This window comes from Malus domestica, chromosome 02 (assembly GCF_042453785.1).
Source record: "Malus domestica chromosome 02, GDT2T_hap1".
Lineage (NCBI taxonomy): Eukaryota > Viridiplantae > Streptophyta > Magnoliopsida > Rosales > Rosaceae > Malus > Malus domestica.
The window spans coordinates 36482457-36500421 of record NC_091662.1 but is presented as its reverse complement, the minus strand read 5'-3'; the positions used below and the strand labels follow the sequence as shown (position 1 = coordinate 36500421).

The following is a 17965-nucleotide window of genomic DNA, read 5'->3' as shown; positions in this document are numbered from 1 at the left end:
TTTTCTACAAGTAAATTATTTAGACAACGCAAACACAACATTTGGGCCATGTAAGTTAGCCAGGGTGCAATCTTCCTTCCCGAGGTTATCTTAAACCGAAATGGCTAAACATAGCTATGGATAATATCAAGTCATACTTATATATTATCTCCAATCGCAATGGTTAAACATAACCTCCTCGATACTTTATTAGTTTTAAGTTTATACTTTAAATTTATTGGTTAATTTAATTAAATTACAATTTGATGTTTTCAAATCTAACAACTGAATTTGAATCAATTATTGCAACTGAGGAGTTAGCCCCAAAAAGGTGACTAAGAGGTGGGCTACATTTGGGCAGCCTGAAGCCTCTTTGGCCAAATAATTGACTGGTGTGCTCTATATAATTATAGCTATATGTTGTGCCCCATGGAATTATAGCTTAGTTATCGGTTGGAGATGAGTTTTGAACGAATCAAGCCATTTTTTGACTTTTAGACCTTTGGCCATCCTTTGGAGAAATTTTTTGTTGTGACGGGAACACAAGTGATACACCAAATGTTTTAATAGAAGTGGTGAAAATTTTTATTTTTTAAGTTATTAACTTTTTAGCATACATATCCCACTATTTGTATAGTGATACGTGATAAACCACCCGCGTACCAATCACATTAAAAAATCTCTCCATCATTTGCCCACATTTTCATTTTTGTTGCATCACTTAACTATCAGTTAGCTGCTGCAATCAAACGTTTATTAGTGAAATTAATTAAACGTATGTATGCTATCGTTGTACTAAAAAAAAATGAGAATACCATATCCTACATGCGTACACAATTACTTTGATAATTTACGTGCATAACCTAAAAAATATCGAAATACGCATATTTACGTGCATAATCTAAAAGTTACCGAAATAAGCTTAGACATACAACCTATAAAATCTTTTTTAGTACAAAAACAAAAATCATACATAACTTTTTCTTGATTCCACCCCAATTTCTATCAATTGAATCTCTCCCTAATTCAATCAAATTAAAGAACAAAAAAACATGGAGGTATATTGTCTGCCGTCCTGTTATGGTGTTTTTCTCATCCCCTCTTATTTGATATTTGTGTTGTCAAGGTTAAGTCACGTTAATATTTTATATTTTTATTACTTTTTATCTTATTATCTTTATAAAAAAATTAATATAAAATATTAACGTAATTTTACTGTGGTCACATAAATAGAAGGGAACGAGAAGACATTGTATCTGCTTCCAATAAAACATATGAAAGCGAAGACAAGTCCACACGCACGAGGCCCAACGCCCCAATTATTACCATATAAACCCAAAATTAAAAGGTCAACACACAAAAAATCCACAAACAAAAAAAATCATAAGCCCTTCCCCTCTCTCTCCTCTCTCTCTCTCTCTCTCCTCTCGCGCTCGCTCGACAATCTTCGTCCTCGACTCATCGTATTACCCACACACAGTAACAGCTACCCACCTTAAATTTATAATTCCTAAATTTTATTTAATTTTTATAAAACAATTTTAATTTTAATTTTCCAAGTAAAAATTTTGGGTGGGAGGGAGAGGGAGGGAAGGAGGGCGATCCCTAAAACCCATCATTTTTTTCGAATCTAAATCCTTCTCCTCACCGCAATATGGCATTTCATGTCGCCTGCCCAATTACATGGTACAACTCTCTCTCTCTCTAAAACCTATTTCTCTCTCTCTCTCTCTCTCACTAAAACTTCTCTCTTTGTTTTGGTGAAGCCGGCGGATCTGCGACTGTGCTCTTGGGTTTCCGCCAGCCCTCGCCACCGGGAATGCCAAGGCCTCTTTCCTCGAAGACGTGCTGCGGCTTCACGACTTTCTCATCGATCCCTCCGGAATTAGGGCCCGCGACGATGGAAAAACGGTCCAGGTCGCGGTTCCGAAGGTCCTGCCGCCGCCTCCCCAGCCGGTTATGCCTTCGGTCGTCGGAGATGTTGCCGCCGCCGTTGTTGAGGATGAGTCCGCCGCCGCCGCTTCCTCTCAGGCCAAGCGGGCTGCTCTCCAGCGCAAGGCTGCTGCGGATATGGTCGCGGCTGAGGACTTTGCTCGGCGATTCGAGTCTGGTTATTTGTCGGTGAGGTTTTTGAAATTGACTGCCTTTTTATTGTTCGAATTGTTTCAAGTGTCAAGTGTGGTGTGATTTGGAGCTAATTTTTGGGGCTCTTATTGTATTTGTGTTTGTATCTGAATGCGTGTTATGTGATAGAGTGAGTATTTAGTTGTAAACCGAATTGGAGATTGCTTAATGCTGATAAGTTTTCGGTTAATTCTGATTGACACTGACATTCTGAGGTTGCTCCCGAGTTAAAGCTTCCGCTTTGCCGTGTCCGGGAATAAGATGATTTGAATGAATATGTAATAATTGGGAGTTTCCCTAAATTGTAGTTTCTGTTTATTATTGTATTTTTATATTCCTCTATATTTGCAAAGTTTAACAGCATTGATACGAAGATACGGATATATTTTGATTCAAAGACAGTTTTGGAACAAAATCTGTTAGAAGAAAATAGGTGGATTCTTGAGGTTTTACAGAGGGCATTTAATGTTTGAAAAACAGTAGGACTGACCGATAATAAATTAAGAGAGATAAAGCAAAAGCCTTTCAATTGGGGAATGTTTGTAGGAACAGATGGAAAGAACCCTATGATTGCACACAAAGGAGAGTTTGTCTTCTCGTGGCATAACCGTTACTGTCGTGTGAACAGAAAAGACTTCATATTTAGCGACCTAATAGAATGTTCCATTATAGTACTTTGAACAGCCCATGGCTTCGATAACGTGCACCATTTTTTATGTTTTCTTTTCTTGGGACACGTGATTTCCCATTATGACTTTGCGTTTTTGCTGAACGTCAAATATTATTGACATATGTTTGCAATTGTAATACATTTGGTGTTGTTTGGGGTGTTGAAATCTGCTTGTTATTTTTCCGTTTATCTATTTTGGTTCTTCCTGTATTTGTTGCACTGGAAAATATCAGTTCCTTTTGCGTTTGACAGGACACCTCAAGAGGCGTTGTGGGTGAAGAGCAGGCTCAGTCCAATGTGAATGTTATGTGCCGGATATGCTTTTGTGGTGAAAATGAAGGAAGTGAGAGAGCAAGAAGGATGCTTCCATGCAAAACCTGTGGCAAGAAGTACCACAGGAACTGCGTAAAAGTTTGGTCTCAACACAGAGGTGAGTCAGGTCTTCCCTTTTTTCTCCCGGGGCTACGGATTTTGCATGTGAGAATTAATTGGACTTCTTTGTAGATCTATTTGACTGGAGTTCATGGACATGCCCCTTGTGCCGAATTTGTGAGGTAATGGGTGATTTGCAATATTCATATGTTGACTTGTTTTTATTCATGCTTGAAAGTCCAAATCCTCCATTTCCTTCAAAAGAATTTAAATGGTCCCTATTTTTTGCTCTGCAATTTTTTTAATGTTTCTGTTCTCTAATGCACTCCCAATCATGTTTTCTCTCCTTTTCATTCTTTTGGTCTGGTCGATCATGTTTTCTAGTATTCTGCTGTTATGTCTAAAATAGTTTGAAATTCTTTTGGATCTTGACATTTCCTCTCTTATCTTGAATCTAGCAGAAATCATCAAGCGTGCAAGTATTAAATGGCATATAGAACTTGCATGTATTATATTTGTCTAGAGAAGGAGCAAATTGAATTGTAAGATCTGTACAGGAAACTTGATGCGAATAAAGAGAAAAATAAGAATATTTTGCAGCTACAGGCTGTATAATAGCTCATGGTAAAAAGACATAAAATTAGCTTGCAAAAGGATACTTGCACTTATTATTGACACCATATAACTTTTATAAGGACTAGGAATTGTCTATAGGGTTTTTGGCTGTATGATGTAATGTAATGTGGTCATTAATGGTGGAAAGTTGTTCATACTAAGTGCAGTTGACTGTATCATTTTGTTTCTTTCTTCAGGTATGCCGAAGAACAGGAGATCCAAACAAACTTATGTTCTGCAAAAGGTGTGATGGTGCTTACCATTGTTACTGCCAACATCCTTCACACAAGGTAGGGTGTGTACTGATTAGTCCTGAGTTGTATACTGGGCTACAAAATGTGGAAAATATGCTTACTTTTGTTTATTCATGTTGCAGAATGTTTCTCCTGGACCTTATGTGTGCCCGAAACATACACAGTGTCACAGCTGTGGGTCTAAAGTCCCGGGAAATGGTTTAAGTGTGAGGTATTTATTATGAATATTGTAAACTGTGGGTTTATTTTCTTCTTTCAACGGAGGTGATCAGATGATTGTTATTTTATTTGTGCAATTTGAAACATTGTAGTATCATAAAAATTTTGTTAGGCACCATGTTAGAATTTGAGGTTGTCCTTCTGATAATTTGGATTACCAGCACCCTATTATAGATCTCTTTAAACCCTTTTATACTTCTGTACGGAGTTTAAACCCTTTTTTACTTTGTACTTTTACTTTAGCATGTACTGGTGGACTCACTCCTTTCTTGTTACATTGACAGATGGTTTCTGGGATACACTTGCTGTGATGCATGTGGAAGATTATTTGTGAAGGGGAACTATTGTCCTGTGTGCTTGAAGGTATTAATCTATTGCTTGATTTTTGTTATATATGATGATGCCTGCCTTATATAATCCCGATATTCATACTATCTAGTTGCGATATTTGCACACAAATAAAGATGGGTTTGTGATCCTATTTTGTAGGTTTATAGAGATTCGGAATCAACACCAATGGTTTGCTGTGATATTTGCCAGCGCTGGGTGCACTGCCATTGTGATGGAATCAGGTTCATACTTTTATAGACCCATTATAATTTTGCTGTATTATCCTGCGGCCTGCCTTTACTTTTTCTTGGTCCCAAAGGGAGTAGCTTTGTACCATGGAACTTTGGGCACCAATGTTTTGTGATAAAACGTCTCCCCAATAGACCTAGTAATTTAGCAAAGACTAATGGAACACATCTAGAGGAAACACTTCTATTTCCACCACCGGGGTTTTACTCTCTCAAATGTGTTTAGTTAGCCCTTATGGTCTGGGCTGTTTGTCTAGCAGTTCAATGAGCCTCTCTCCATATATAGTGAATTCTTCGTCGTAAATCTACCTCCCTTTTATTGATATATTCTAAATGATGCAACTGAATCTTTTACTTTATAATTGGTGAATTGTTATTTTCATTTCCATATGGGATTGCTTATTTCCATTAAAGGGATTCTTTACTTTTTCAGTGACGAGAGATATCAGCTGTATCAATTAGATGGAAATCTCCAGTACAAATGTGCTACATGCCGTGGTGAATGCTACAAGGTTTGCTCAAATAAGATAGTAATCTGTGCTTTCCCCTCCCTTTTACTTGCATTTTGTTTATCTTAATTTTCAACTTTGATTTACTTCTTACTTTGAATTTCTTTTACAGGTCAAGAATAATGAGGATGCTGTGGTAGAGCTTTGGAGGAGAAAAGACAAAGCTGAGCAAGATTTAATTTTTAGCTTGAGGGCTGCTGCAGGATTGCCAACTCAAGAAGAAATATTTTCTATTTCACCCTATTCCGATGATGAAGAAAATGGCCCTCAATTATTAAAGAATGAGTATGGGCGTCCGTTGAAATTATCTCTCAAAGGGTTAGTTGATAAGTCACCAAAAAAGACCAAGGACAGTGGAAAAAAATCTTCAAATAAAGTGTCTGCTAAGAAAAAGGAATATCAGGAGTTCTTCGTTGGTAAAACTGAAGTGATTCAGAGGTTTGGAGGACACGATGATCCTCAGTCTTTCGGATCTAGCTTGGGCTATGACAAGAATGATGAGGTGCGACCATACAAAAATGCAGAACTTGACTTATATTCTTCTCCAATAGCTGGAAGTATTAGCCACACCGAAGAGATTTGCTCTGTCAATGAGCCAGGTGTTTTGAAGCACAAGTTTGTTGATGAGGTGATGGCAAGTGATGAAGATAGAATATCCAAAGCCGTTCGTATCAAGAGTAAGTCTCATGCTCTGGATAGTGGAGAGGATACTGGAAAGCATGCTGGCAAGTCAAAACCTATTAAAGGGAAGAAGTTAGTGATAAATTTTGGTGCACGGAAGATAAATTTGACCAAGTCTCCAACATCTGATGCTTCAACGTGTCAAAGAGAACAAGATTTGGTGACTGGCATTGGTATGTCTTTTATATGACGTGGTACTTGGCTTATTCTATTTCTTGCTTTTAGCATTGTCATTAGAAAATAAGTTAAAAATCAGTCTAGTTTATTGAAGAGGATGAGTATCTCACTTATACATGTTTAGATAAAGTTCTTTGAAATTGTAAGTTTACATATAACTCAAACTTTTTTCGATATACACAGCATCACATTATTGTGATACGTGATTCGAAGCTTACATTATGGTACCATCATTGAACATTAGGTAATAACAGATTACTGCTTTTTGCTCAACTCTAGCTTGAGTTCGAGAGGAATACCAATGAATGTTCTTACAACCACCTAAAACCAGCATTCATCAAATCTGCCCATTGCTGCCCTCTTTACAATCTCTCATTCAGTGTCCAGAAAGGTCGTGTGGGTTGTCAATTTGGGGGTTTAAGCCACAAATAATGATGTAGGAGTGGAAGGTAGATCCATCTGCCTTGTTAATATCCTGGCAATGTGTTGCTGAAATGGTGGACATTGGGGTGTAAACCTTGGTTTCCTTCTTGTACACCTGAAAATCTGCCTACATTTATGCTGACATTGACAAAAATGTATGTCAGACATACAGGGTTTTTCTTTTCTGAAGTGTTTTAGCTTTTAAAAGGTCCCAACAAACAGTATTCTCTTCCGAACTGCAATATTCTTTAAAATATCGCTTGAAGGGCCAGAACCATCGTTTCTAGTTTTGAGGGCCAAAAACCAATAATAGAAGTAGCTGCTTTATGGTGGATGTAGCCAGGTAACTTTAATTAATAAATAGAAATAGGGAAGTAAAAACTTCCTGAATAATGAAGAAGAATCAAATGAGTTGATAAACAAATCGGTAGTGATGATGTGGTATTCTGTTACTTTTACATTGTTCTATGTGTAGTTACTTATATATCTAGTTACCAGTAAGAGGGAAGATCTAAGATAATGCTCTCTCTTTCTCTCTCTCTCTCTCTCTCTATATATATATATATATGTATGTATGTATGTATGTATATATTGTGTGTGTGTGTTTATATTGTATGTATATGTAGATATATGACTCGTGTTTCTATTCATGGGCAGGCGGTGAAGATGCCAGCCAGCAGAGAGCAACTGTTATGGTGGATAGACATGATGGTTCTGCTAATGCTAAAGGTACAAGGATTGCAAACCATTAGAATCGTGGAAAAGTTTGATCTTTTTTCACTTTATTAATTCGGTCAAAACTTCATGTTTTCTTATGTTGTGTCATTGAAATCTTTGTTATGTTCTATAATTTGCAGATAAAAGCGATTATTCTGGCCCACTGAAAGTTCCAAAGGTTTCTGGGAGAGAAGGAAATTTTATAAAGTTGGGAAAAGTTAGGTCAGGAGCTTCAGATCAGAACCCCAAATTTGAAAGAGGGGATAAGGCTGATGGATATGAAGCCATTCAACCTGAGCAGACACCTGTTTCTTTTGGAAAAGGCATTGAAGGAGGCATGACTGCAGCTGTGCCTGTAGGTGAAGTCCCGACTTTAAGAAATGACAGGGTGTATTCTCGGAAGCATTCACATAGCAGGTCTAACATACGTACTGAAACCAATGATGCATATGCTCAAACATCCGTGTCACATTCTTCGTCAAAAGATACCAAACCAACTTCGCTGAAGTTTAAGCTCAAGAAACCTAATACTGAAAATCAGAGTTCTTATCTTGAGGAAGAAAAAAGTTGCGTCAAGGGCCAACGGTCAAAAAGAAAGAGACCATCGTCGTTTGGGGAGAAGACATCATTTAGTGAGAATGATTCCAAGCCACAATCAGTTCATAATGTAATGGATGAGATTGATGTTAATTGGATATTGAAAAAATTGGGCAGAGATGCAATCGGAAAGCGAGTTGAAGTTCAGCAGCTATCTGACAATTCATGGTGAGTTTGTTGTTTCTGTATAGTGTATTACTGAGTCTCATAGGACCCTATTAGATAAAACAAAATATTACAGTCCATACTAACATATAAAAGGATGTCTTGAGTTGTAAAATTGTAATGCCAACAATTTAGCCATGAAGGGGTTGTTGTTCATGTTTTCTGTTAAATGATTATTTTCCATGAAGACGTGGTTGTCAGTATCAAGTGTTACTTTAAGGGAACTTTTGGTGTGTTCATTTGTGCTGATTTCTTTCCTTTTCCCCTCTTTTTGTACAGGCATAAGGGAGTGGTTAGCGAAGTTATCGAAGGCACGTCAACGTTATCTGTTACTCTAGATGACGGCAAAGTCAAATCTCTGGAACTGGGGAAGCAAGGGGTTCGATTTGTATCTCAAAAGCAGAAAGGGTCAAGAACATGAGGACGTACAACTTGTCGGTGGTGATGATCAATCTCATCTGGAGACTTCCTTCCACATTAAGATGGAATGGAAATCGTTTGCCTCTAAAAGGGCGGAAGAGATAACATGTTGTAGTATATCCGGTGGCTTGTATGTGCAGGGCTGTTTAGTTTCGTTGCCCTTGAAGAATTAGTTCTGGTCAGGTAGGGTAAATTCCGAGGAAAGCAGGTTTTCTTTTGTTCTTTTTTTTTTTTTGGTTCTATAGACAGCTAAGCTACCTTTCTCGAAATGTATTTGGATACTCCGACTTGAACTTTGATATTTCAGAATTCGCTGTAACAGACAGGATAGGAATGAAAGTTGTTTTCGTATCGGGCCGGATGCGTTTACCATCTTTGAAGGTTGATGGAATTGAATACAGTGGTGAAATGAATGCTTCCGGCGTTAGTTTGTTGGCTGAAATTTGTCCGTCAATTAGAAAGCATCCCGTCCTTTGAGTCACTGTTCGTGCAGATTGTGGTGCCTCATTGCTGGCTACGCCTGAGTGGGAGTCGATTTTGGTGGAACCTGGAAGAGTGGTGGTGATGATGGTATAGCTCTTTCGGAGGAGAGGCCATACAAGTTGTAAATGTCCAAGTGGATGACTTTGGGTCTGTAATCCCGAACCCAGGATGACAGACCCGGTACTAGAACTCGGGCATCCCGAGCCCTAGTTTGCATGAGAGACCTTGAACCCTGCAACCAACTTTGCCGGATAGCGAGATTAATTTCCCCTTTCGGCCATTCATAAAACTCGTTAAAAGTTAAAAACCCTCGATAAGAAACTCCGTTCCGAAGCAGTTTTTGCAATCACTTCTCAAATATGAAGTAATATAACTGAGAAACTAATGTGTAAGAGTTATTTCTTTCGAAAACCTTTTCGACCGATTGAACTATACAGGTGGAGGTGGCAAGTCTAGTAGAAGCCAAAATCCGACACAATCATCCCCGTCCAAGTCCCCCTGGATTGCAAGGAAGTGCAAGCCTCCGCAATCCTTCTTTGCTGCTTCCCAAGCTTCAGCTTCACTTGTTGTTTCAGGAGTCTTGTTGTAGGTGGCGTAAATATATCGGCCAGAGATTCCAACGGAAAGAAGCAAGCGAGCTCGTGACAAATCGACTTCAATTGAGCAAACTTCCAACCCATTCATCCAAGCTGCACCAGCATATAGCAAGATGTGATCAAGAATCTGGTTAGATGAACGTAACAAAACTGTACACGACGCAATAGGAATTAGGATGCTGTTATATTTGTCAATTTACTCAGACCAACGGTTCTTATTTAACAATCTAATGACATAACATGTCACGCTATCTGTATAGAGTACATCTGCGTATGGATATATGCAAATAAATATGCATAAGAAAAAAGAAGATGATAGTCGAGAGAATAAACACCTGCGAGCGGTTTTGCACGTGAAGATGCAACTGCCAATCCTGGAATCAAAGTCTTCTCATCAATTTCAATCCCCAACAAATCCAAATCTAGACTTGCGCCAAACACGAGGTTCGTGTCTAAGGATGAGATTTCCTCTTGAACAGCTGAAACCAGGAATTAGAATTAGTAAGGGCACATGAAATGTTTAGAAGAAATACTGGATGAATAAGGCAGGTCAGAGAATGTGACTTGTTATATTTGTTGAAATGTCACCATTAGCTAGTCCTTTACCTGAAAAGGGCAACTGAACAAAGGCCCATTTCTCGCCAACAAGATTTTCCGGAAGTTCCATTGGGAAGGGGTTATCCAATGCAAGGAGCGGCTTAGATCCTTTCTGGAAACCAGGATGGCGTGTGTATACTGTCTCATAGCGTTCTTCCAACCACAAAAGCAGCGATAGGCACTGAAAAAAGCAATGTTCTAAGACAAAAACCAGACAGAGAAAGCAGTTCTACCGGAAACCAAAAGAAAAGCTTCATTACTAACTGGTGATAGTGTTTCAAGGACGTGTAACTTCTGCATCTCTGCGGCAGTATCGCCATAATTCAATGTTACATATGCTCAAAAAAAGGGAGAACGAATGAAATGCTCGTCTGAAAGAAATCTTAAAAAGCGACTACTTGGTTTGGTGAAAACATCTTGTTGTGCTGTTCACTTAAGGGGAAATTAAAATCCATGTCAACAAGCGATGGAGAAAGGAAGCGAGACCATAGAAATGCTTCCTTAAGAGAGCTGAGCGAGAGTGTTTAGTGCAGGTAAATATTACCACTAGTCTAATCTAACACCAACGTACTTCTGTGGCGGCCCTCTAAATTCTGTAGGCTATTAGCTTAACTTTCTTAAGTTACTTGATTAGTAAAAACGTCTTCGTAATCAGTTGTGGTTGAAAAAAATGCTTCCTCAATCTGTATATGTTCCGAAAATTAGAGAATTGACAAGAAAAACATGCTTACCCGTTTACTGGGAATAGGCTTTATACCGAGCTCGTTACATGCTTTTGTGATAATTGTCTGCATCTGTGACCTACATAATCCAAGTGAACAAAACCAATCATAAAAGTGGAACCATTACCAAATCCCAGCTGACATGCTTTCCCAAGCATGCACAATCCACAGAAGCACACATTATGCGCAAAATAAACGGCGAAGTTCTGCTACTTTAACCCTCTTGTTTACTAATTGTTACAATTAAAGAACAATGACTATATTTCATCATTTTTTTCGAAATCTTTCGCGTACGAGTGACAATGTGAGGGTAAATTGGAGTTTTACAAGCGTAAATCACCTTACATGTGATCCAAATGTGCTGATTCCGATAAAAAATGGTGAAATTAAGCTATTGTTACTGTGTTGTAACAACCCATGAGCGCACCTCACCCATTTGTGATTAACGTAGTTTTCAATTTGTTCGACACATATAAATGACTAAACTTTGTTTGGTTTAACTTGCAGAGATGATCTTTAAATGAAGATTAAGAAAATGAACGGTTCTGATTACAACTAGGAGAAATTTACCTGAAGTAGCGGATTTTATCCGGCAGAGGGACACCTAATTCGTCACTAATGGACACAATAGCATCCTTCAAAGTAATGCTGTTGATAACATTGTTCGGAAAATATTTCGTAAACTGCAGAGACAGCGATTCGTCACAAACCACCAGCTCCCACACCTTCTTCCCTCTGATATCCAAAATCGGCCTGGAGCAGAAGTCCAGCTCCCACTCCGAAATGCTCTCCGGGTCGGTTTCCGGGTCGAGGTAGCTCAGCTCCATCGTCGGGTCGTCGTCCACTTCATCGAATTCCTCCTCCTCTGCTTCTTGTGTCGTGGAAACCGAGCTTTCCGAGACGGAATTGGGACGGAAACAGCGGAGTTTTGGCCGGGATTTTGAGGGATTGGTGGAGAGAGGAGATGGGATTTTGATAGGTTTTGCCCGGTAGACAAACTTGGAGATGGGTTTGTGGTATTGAAGGGTGGGGGTTCTGATTCTGGTGGTGTTGAAGCTGAAGCTCGCCATGGAAGCAGTGACAGTAAGGAACTGAACTGATAGAGTTTGCGGGAAGAAGAAAAGACGGTTAATGCGGTTATTTCTCCACCACATATATTTGAAGATGATTGTGGGCTCCCGGGTAGGGAGTTGGATGGCCCACAAAGTATGAGTGGGCTTTATTATTGGGCCTAATGCAAAATTGGGCTACTTTTACCATGCCCATAATTATTCCCCAAGCCAAGCCCAATAGATAACGACCATTCGTTTTCGACTGGACCTTTGTCGTCTCCCTCCCTCGACCAGGAAGTGCCCTATCAAGCTATCAGCCTCCCTCCCTAGAGTCCACGGAGCCAACAAACACAACCAGCAGAAGCCTCTGAGCTTCTCTCTGAACGTGAGTTTTACAAATTCAGACCCATAAAAAAAAAAAAAAAAAAATGAAGTTTCCAACTTCTTCTTCTTCGTATTCGTATTCGTATTCCTCAGTTACTCCTATTCATTCAGTTTTTCTTCGCACAAAAAACCGTGGCAAATTGTCGTTTAATCTATTTCAGGGCACTTCTTCTTCAACAACCACCGCATCCACCACCACCTCCACTTCCACTTCCTCCTCCGCCTCTCAAAATCATCAACTCCTCAGCGGTAGCATACCCGCCGCCGCCGCCATGGTTTCTTCTCCCGCCACCCACCCCCACCACGCCCACTACCCTCCTCCTTTGTTTAGGTGCTCTCTCTCTCTCTCTCTCTGCTTTTCGATTGATTTGCAAATTGCATTGCTACCCATGATTTTTATTGTTTTTGTGGAACTGGGTTTTGTTGGTTTTGCAAATTTGCAGTGTTGCCCCGATGATGGAGTGGACTGACAATCACTACAGGACTTTGGCCCGGCTTATTTCGAAGAATGCCTGGCTCTACACTGAGATGCTTGCTGCTGAAACCATTGTTTACCAGAAGGATAATCTGGTAAACCATATTTATAAATACTCTTTCTGCTAGTGTTGCATTTTTGTAGCCTCAATTGAGACATTGGACTTCGTTTTGTATAACATTAGAAAGAATTGTTGAGTGTCACTTCGGAATCCGAAAGCTTTGAAATAATGTCAACGAAGAATATAATTCGGCGGAAATTGGTTTACACTAGATATTTTGAATTGATGTAGTCATCCAATATAATGGATAGTTTGATAAATATCTTCCATGCGTTTAGTTGACATTCTCTTACAAAAAGTGTTTAGTTGAAGTAGATAACTTTATAAGGTGGGATTTCTGATTGCCGATTTCAGTCAGTTGAATATTTTGAATTTCTAATGCTATAGTAAAATGGTGTTCATGGACTTCATAAAAGACACATGAACTTGGTACTGCATTTGGAACACATTAGTGCCTCTAATTGAGATCTCTGTGTACCAGGATGCTTGATGCTTTTTCTCTCCATATACACCCAAATGTAGACAAGGGAGCCGTTTGCCAAAACTGTCTGCATTCCCTGTTAACTCTACCACACATCTGAGCCCAAAAGACGTCTCTAATGAGCCAAAGTCTACCCCATTGAACCCCATGGGATTTCATTTTGTATAAGACTAGAAAGAATTGTTAAGTGTCACTTTAGAACCTGGTAGCTTTGAAATAGTCTCAACCAAACAAGTGATTTGGTGGAAATTGTGAAGTTGATTTCACAAGATACCGTTATGGTTGTTTTGAGTTGATGCAGTCATCCCATAAAAGGAATAGTTTGACAAATATCTTTCATGTGCTGAGTTGAAATTTCTTTTGAGGAAAGTGTATAGTTGAAATTGATAACTTCATGCGGTGGGGGTTTCTGATATTTGTCTCTTGAGCTTATACATATCACAAAAAGATGCACATACTTTTTCACTCTTTCCTTTCTAATCCATCTTTATGTTAGTTAATGTATTATTTCTCCTCATGGCAGACTGTAATGCAGATTAAAGTTCTGTTCTTTTATTTTTACTTTTGCCGTTATGTTTATGTTTTATTAAATTTTGGCATTAACAGTTTCATTTATTTCTTGATTTTTCTTGTGCATTTATGTTTGGATTATGACAACTGATAGTGGGACTTTTTATCAGGACAGATTCTTGGAATATTCTCCAGAACAACATCCTATTGTTCTTCAAATTGGCGGGAATAATTTGGAAAACCTCGCCAAAGCGACTGAGCTTGCTAACCCTTACAAATATGATGAGATCAATTTTAAGTTTGTACTCTTTATTTAAGCTTTTGTTCATTGAATTTATCTTTCAAGTTTTCTCTGACCCCTAATCTGACCCTCTACGGTTTACCAGTTGTGGATGTCCAAGTCCAAAAGTAGCTGGGCACGGGTGCTTTGGTGCTCGTCTTATGCTTGATCCAAAGGTTTGATAACATTTCTCATTATATTTTTATTTTGTAACTTTGCCACACACATGTAAGATTTTTTTTTCTTTATACTGTGCTCTGATAAAGACGTTTGGTCTTTACAAGGAAAGTTTGTTGCTGAGGCTATGTCAGTAATTGCTGCGCACACAGATGTACCTGTCAGCGTTAAGTGTCGAATTGGTGTTGATGATCATGATTCATATAACGAGCTCTGTAAGTTCCCATTTTCTGGTTCTTCTGTTTATATAGTCAGCAAAGTCAATATCAATATAGTAAAAAAGAAAGACAATGGAAAATCCAGCGAATGATGAACTGAGGACACATGGTTTCTTGCATAATAAAAATAGTTATGCTTGAATTTTGCTTTCTGTGTTTGACTATACCTTTCAAAGTCCATATTTATTGCTTTATGTTGTTATACCGAAAACACAATGACATTCAAAATCTCTACATCATTGGAAGCATAAATCTTGATCAGTTTGGTGATTTTGCATATTTTTCTTACCTTAAATTCCAAATGTCTATCTGACTTTGAAAGGAATATAACCATGCCTATGTTAGTTTCCATAGTTGCATCCTCACTTAATTGTGTCGCACCTGTCTCTCCTTTTCAGGTGATTTTATTTACAAGGTTTCTTCTCAATCTCCAACTAGGCATTTCATAATACATTCACGGAAGGCACTGCTCAATGGAATTAGCCCGGCTGAAAATCGAAGTATTCCGCCTCTTAAGTATGTATTCTGGTATTTCATGTTTTGTGAACTTATATTTTTTTAGTCACTTTACTGATATGCTTATCTCAGAACTGGTATTTTGAAATGCTTAGATTAAATTTCTAAATATTTGTAGATCACATTCACAACTAGCATACTGCCTCTTATTATTGATCACATTTTACTTTGTTGCAGATATGAGTACTTTTATGGCCTTTTGCGTGACTTTCCAGACTTGAGATTTACAATAAATGGGGGCATAAACACCGTTGAGGAGGTAAGCCTTGTCATATGAACAATTATATTGTAATTCAGATGATATCCATTTTCTAGCTACATTTTTATTCAAGTCGTTATTTTCTATAAAGTTTTGTGTCATCCATTGGGACAGTAGTTGTAACTTGGGGTATTGTGTCCCTGCTGTCATTTCCTTTTTGTTGAGAAGATCGTATGTTCTGAAACTTTCTTCATTGTAATTGGTCAATACAGCACATTTGCAAAATTTAACTGTTCTTATCTTGATGTTTCAACTTTGTGCATATATATATGTCCTGGTTTCTAACATGATTTGGATATATGGTGATAGTGATACAACAAAGCTGTCAAAAATTTCATTTTGTTGTCTTTTAGTTGATGCAAAACCTTTATGTTGACTCCCACTGACCTTTATTTCATGTTGTTTCCCCCTTTAATTTTAGGTCAATGCAGCAAGAAGGGCAGGAGCTCATGGTGTAATGGTTGGACGCGCTGCATATAATAAGTATGTAATGTCATAATTTGGATTTTCTTTTTCCTTTTGGTAAATTGCTGCAAGAACTTTCAAATTTGGTTATACATATTTCATGTCCCTATCTTATGACTGATATTTTTGTTTCATTTTTGTGTCTGAGTCCACATGTAATTCTAGCCCTTCGAGTGAAACTAGAACTCTGTCAGTATAGTTTTTGTTTCCTATCAAAGAACCAAATGAAATTCTTGCGTGAAAACAAGGGATTAAGTAGATGATGCAAAACTTGAAAGAATGAAATTAGAGTCGCTGATTTCTGTGAAATTTGAGCATGGAGTGTTTGGAGGTGGGAAGAAAGAAACCTCTTATGCTGAGCTTTTCTGGTCTAAGAGTCTTATCCAAAATAAGAAAGCATTTTCCCTCCACTATATTATTTAGCTCATAACATCTCGCATCATATGTGCCAAGTAAGAAATTTACTAGAAAGTGAAGGATCAAGACTTGAATGAAGACTAACTACTAGCTTTAATGACTCCACCATATTAAAATACCCCTAACATTTTGGGTTTTAAAACTCGTGTTAACTTTAGTATAGGTTCTTATTTTATTTAGATATAGAATTCTGATATTCCTTTCTATTGCAATGTTAATCTGTGACTCCAAAGTTGATTGACAACTTTTGTACATTTTTTAATAGACCATGGCATACTCTGGGACATGTTGATACTGTAGTTTATGGAGCACCAAGCAGTGGTTTAACGCGGCGTCAGGTCTGCAAACTTGACTGTAAATAGGTGTATCTACTCAGTTTCCATTGAATTTTTACAGCCTATAATTATCTTTTCTTCCACCTTTAGATACTGGAGAAGTTTCAAGTGTATGGAGATACTGCTGTGGGAAGATATGGACGCAAACCAACTGTGCGAGATGTAGCAAGGGTTAGTACTAGTTAGTACTACGAACTATGATCCTCATAATATTATGGTGCTATCTGGAAAGTTTTACGCATACCCTTGTACAAGTCATAATAGAACAGATAGAATATGCCAACAACCTCTTCCCTCGCACATGAAGATGTTGAACTGACAATATTATGTTATTATTTTCCACATTTTCCTTACTCCTAGATGATTTTATTTTATTTTATTTTTTTAAAGAAAGTCAGGAAAGAAAAATTGGGCAGCTTTCAACTGATTGTCTTTTGATGTCAATTTAGCATTCAGTTCCATGGGTCTCTTCACATTTCACATTACAAATACCAAAAGGGCATTATGTATATTATGTAATTTGACACATGTTGCTTATCTGACTCGATCTGCCTTGTTTAAGGGCTATATTTTTCTTTTTCTTTTTTTTTTTGGGTCGAATAAACAGGGATTGCATCACCCTCTTTTCTGCTACCATAATAACTTTGTTGTAATTGCATCACCCCCATTTTGTTCTACTGCAGCCTTTGGTGGGTCTCTTCCATTCGGAACCTGGGAATGGTCTATGGAAACGCAAAGCTGATGCTGCTTTCCAGCGTTGCACGGTATTATTTTATTATCCTTGTATACTTATTAAGTTCCACTTTTAGGATTCAATAAATTATCTAAATTCAGGGGAGGTTTCTGAAACACAAGACTTTGAAAGTTATAATCCATCCCCAATCAAAGCCTAATATTCATTCATTATTTTCCGATGGTTTTATTTACGTCCAAGGAATTATGTTGTTCCTGAGTTGCTTAAGTTTCTGATATGGCTCTTGAACCTTGCAGACTATGAAAGAGTTTTTTGATGAAACGCTTGTAGCACTTCCTGACTATGTTTTGGATAAACCTATTGGGGAGCCACCATCACACAGTGACAATCCTTTCGCGAACATACACAGTTTGCTACCTCCGGCGTATGAATCAAGGGAACTTGAACTGCAATATGCTTAGCCGGTGTCTATTGAAGATATATACTTCTGGCGGCGAAACCGTTGTCAAATTTTTGGAATGTAACATGATTGATCCCAGGACCCATGTAACAACATTCATCCTACATGTCAGTGCGTAGATAGTGAAAAGCATATATCTTGTAAAGCAGTCGCTTTTGGATGATGACTAGCAATTTGTGTTTTGAGTACTACATATCTTGCTTGTATACTAAGAGCCTCGCTCTTAACTGGAGCAATTTGTTCATTGATTTCGTAAGTAAATCCAATGACTTTCAGACGTCGA

The 17965-nt window shown here is 38.2% G+C and overlaps 3 protein-coding genes across 3 annotated transcripts; 2 read left to right on the top strand and 1 right to left on the bottom strand.

Moving 5' to 3' along the window:
* The first annotated feature begins 1335 nt into the window (after positions 1-1335).
* On the top strand, positions 1336-8851 carry LOC103413091 (uncharacterized). Its single transcript, XM_008351585.4, has 13 exons — positions 1336-1665; positions 1746-2100; positions 3026-3203; positions 3278-3327; positions 3958-4050; positions 4137-4225; positions 4518-4596; positions 4723-4805; positions 5245-5323; positions 5433-6174; positions 7259-7330; positions 7459-8083; positions 8360-8851. Exons 1-13 carry the CDS (start codon positions 1634-1636, stop codon positions 8499-8501), a joined length of 2619 nt encoding a protein of 872 aa, XP_008349807.2. The 5' UTR covers positions 1336-1633; the 3' UTR covers positions 8502-8851.
* A 425-nt stretch (positions 8852-9276) lies between these two features.
* On the bottom strand, positions 9277-12042 carry LOC103413083 (protein TAB2 homolog, chloroplastic). The gene is made up of 5 exons (XM_008351576.4): positions 11469-12042; positions 10908-10977; positions 10186-10357; positions 9915-10058; positions 9277-9672 (listed from the first exon to the last, which is right to left on the bottom strand). The coding sequence occupies exons 1-5, from the start codon at positions 11966-11968 to the stop codon at positions 9413-9415; spliced, it is 1146 nt and encodes a 381-aa protein (XP_008349798.2). The 5' UTR covers positions 11969-12042; the 3' UTR covers positions 9277-9412.
* A 191-nt stretch (positions 12043-12233) lies between these two features.
* On the top strand, positions 12234-17959 carry LOC103413072 (uncharacterized). The gene is made up of 12 exons (XM_008351567.4): positions 12234-12665; positions 12778-12904; positions 14032-14159; positions 14248-14317; positions 14431-14533; positions 14935-15052; positions 15230-15311; positions 15733-15794; positions 16459-16531; positions 16619-16699; positions 17212-17292; positions 17519-17959. Exons 1-12 carry the CDS (start codon positions 12379-12381, stop codon positions 17681-17683), a joined length of 1377 nt encoding a protein of 458 aa, XP_008349789.2. The 5' UTR covers positions 12234-12378; the 3' UTR covers positions 17684-17959.
* Positions 17960-17965: the final 6 nt, after the last annotated feature.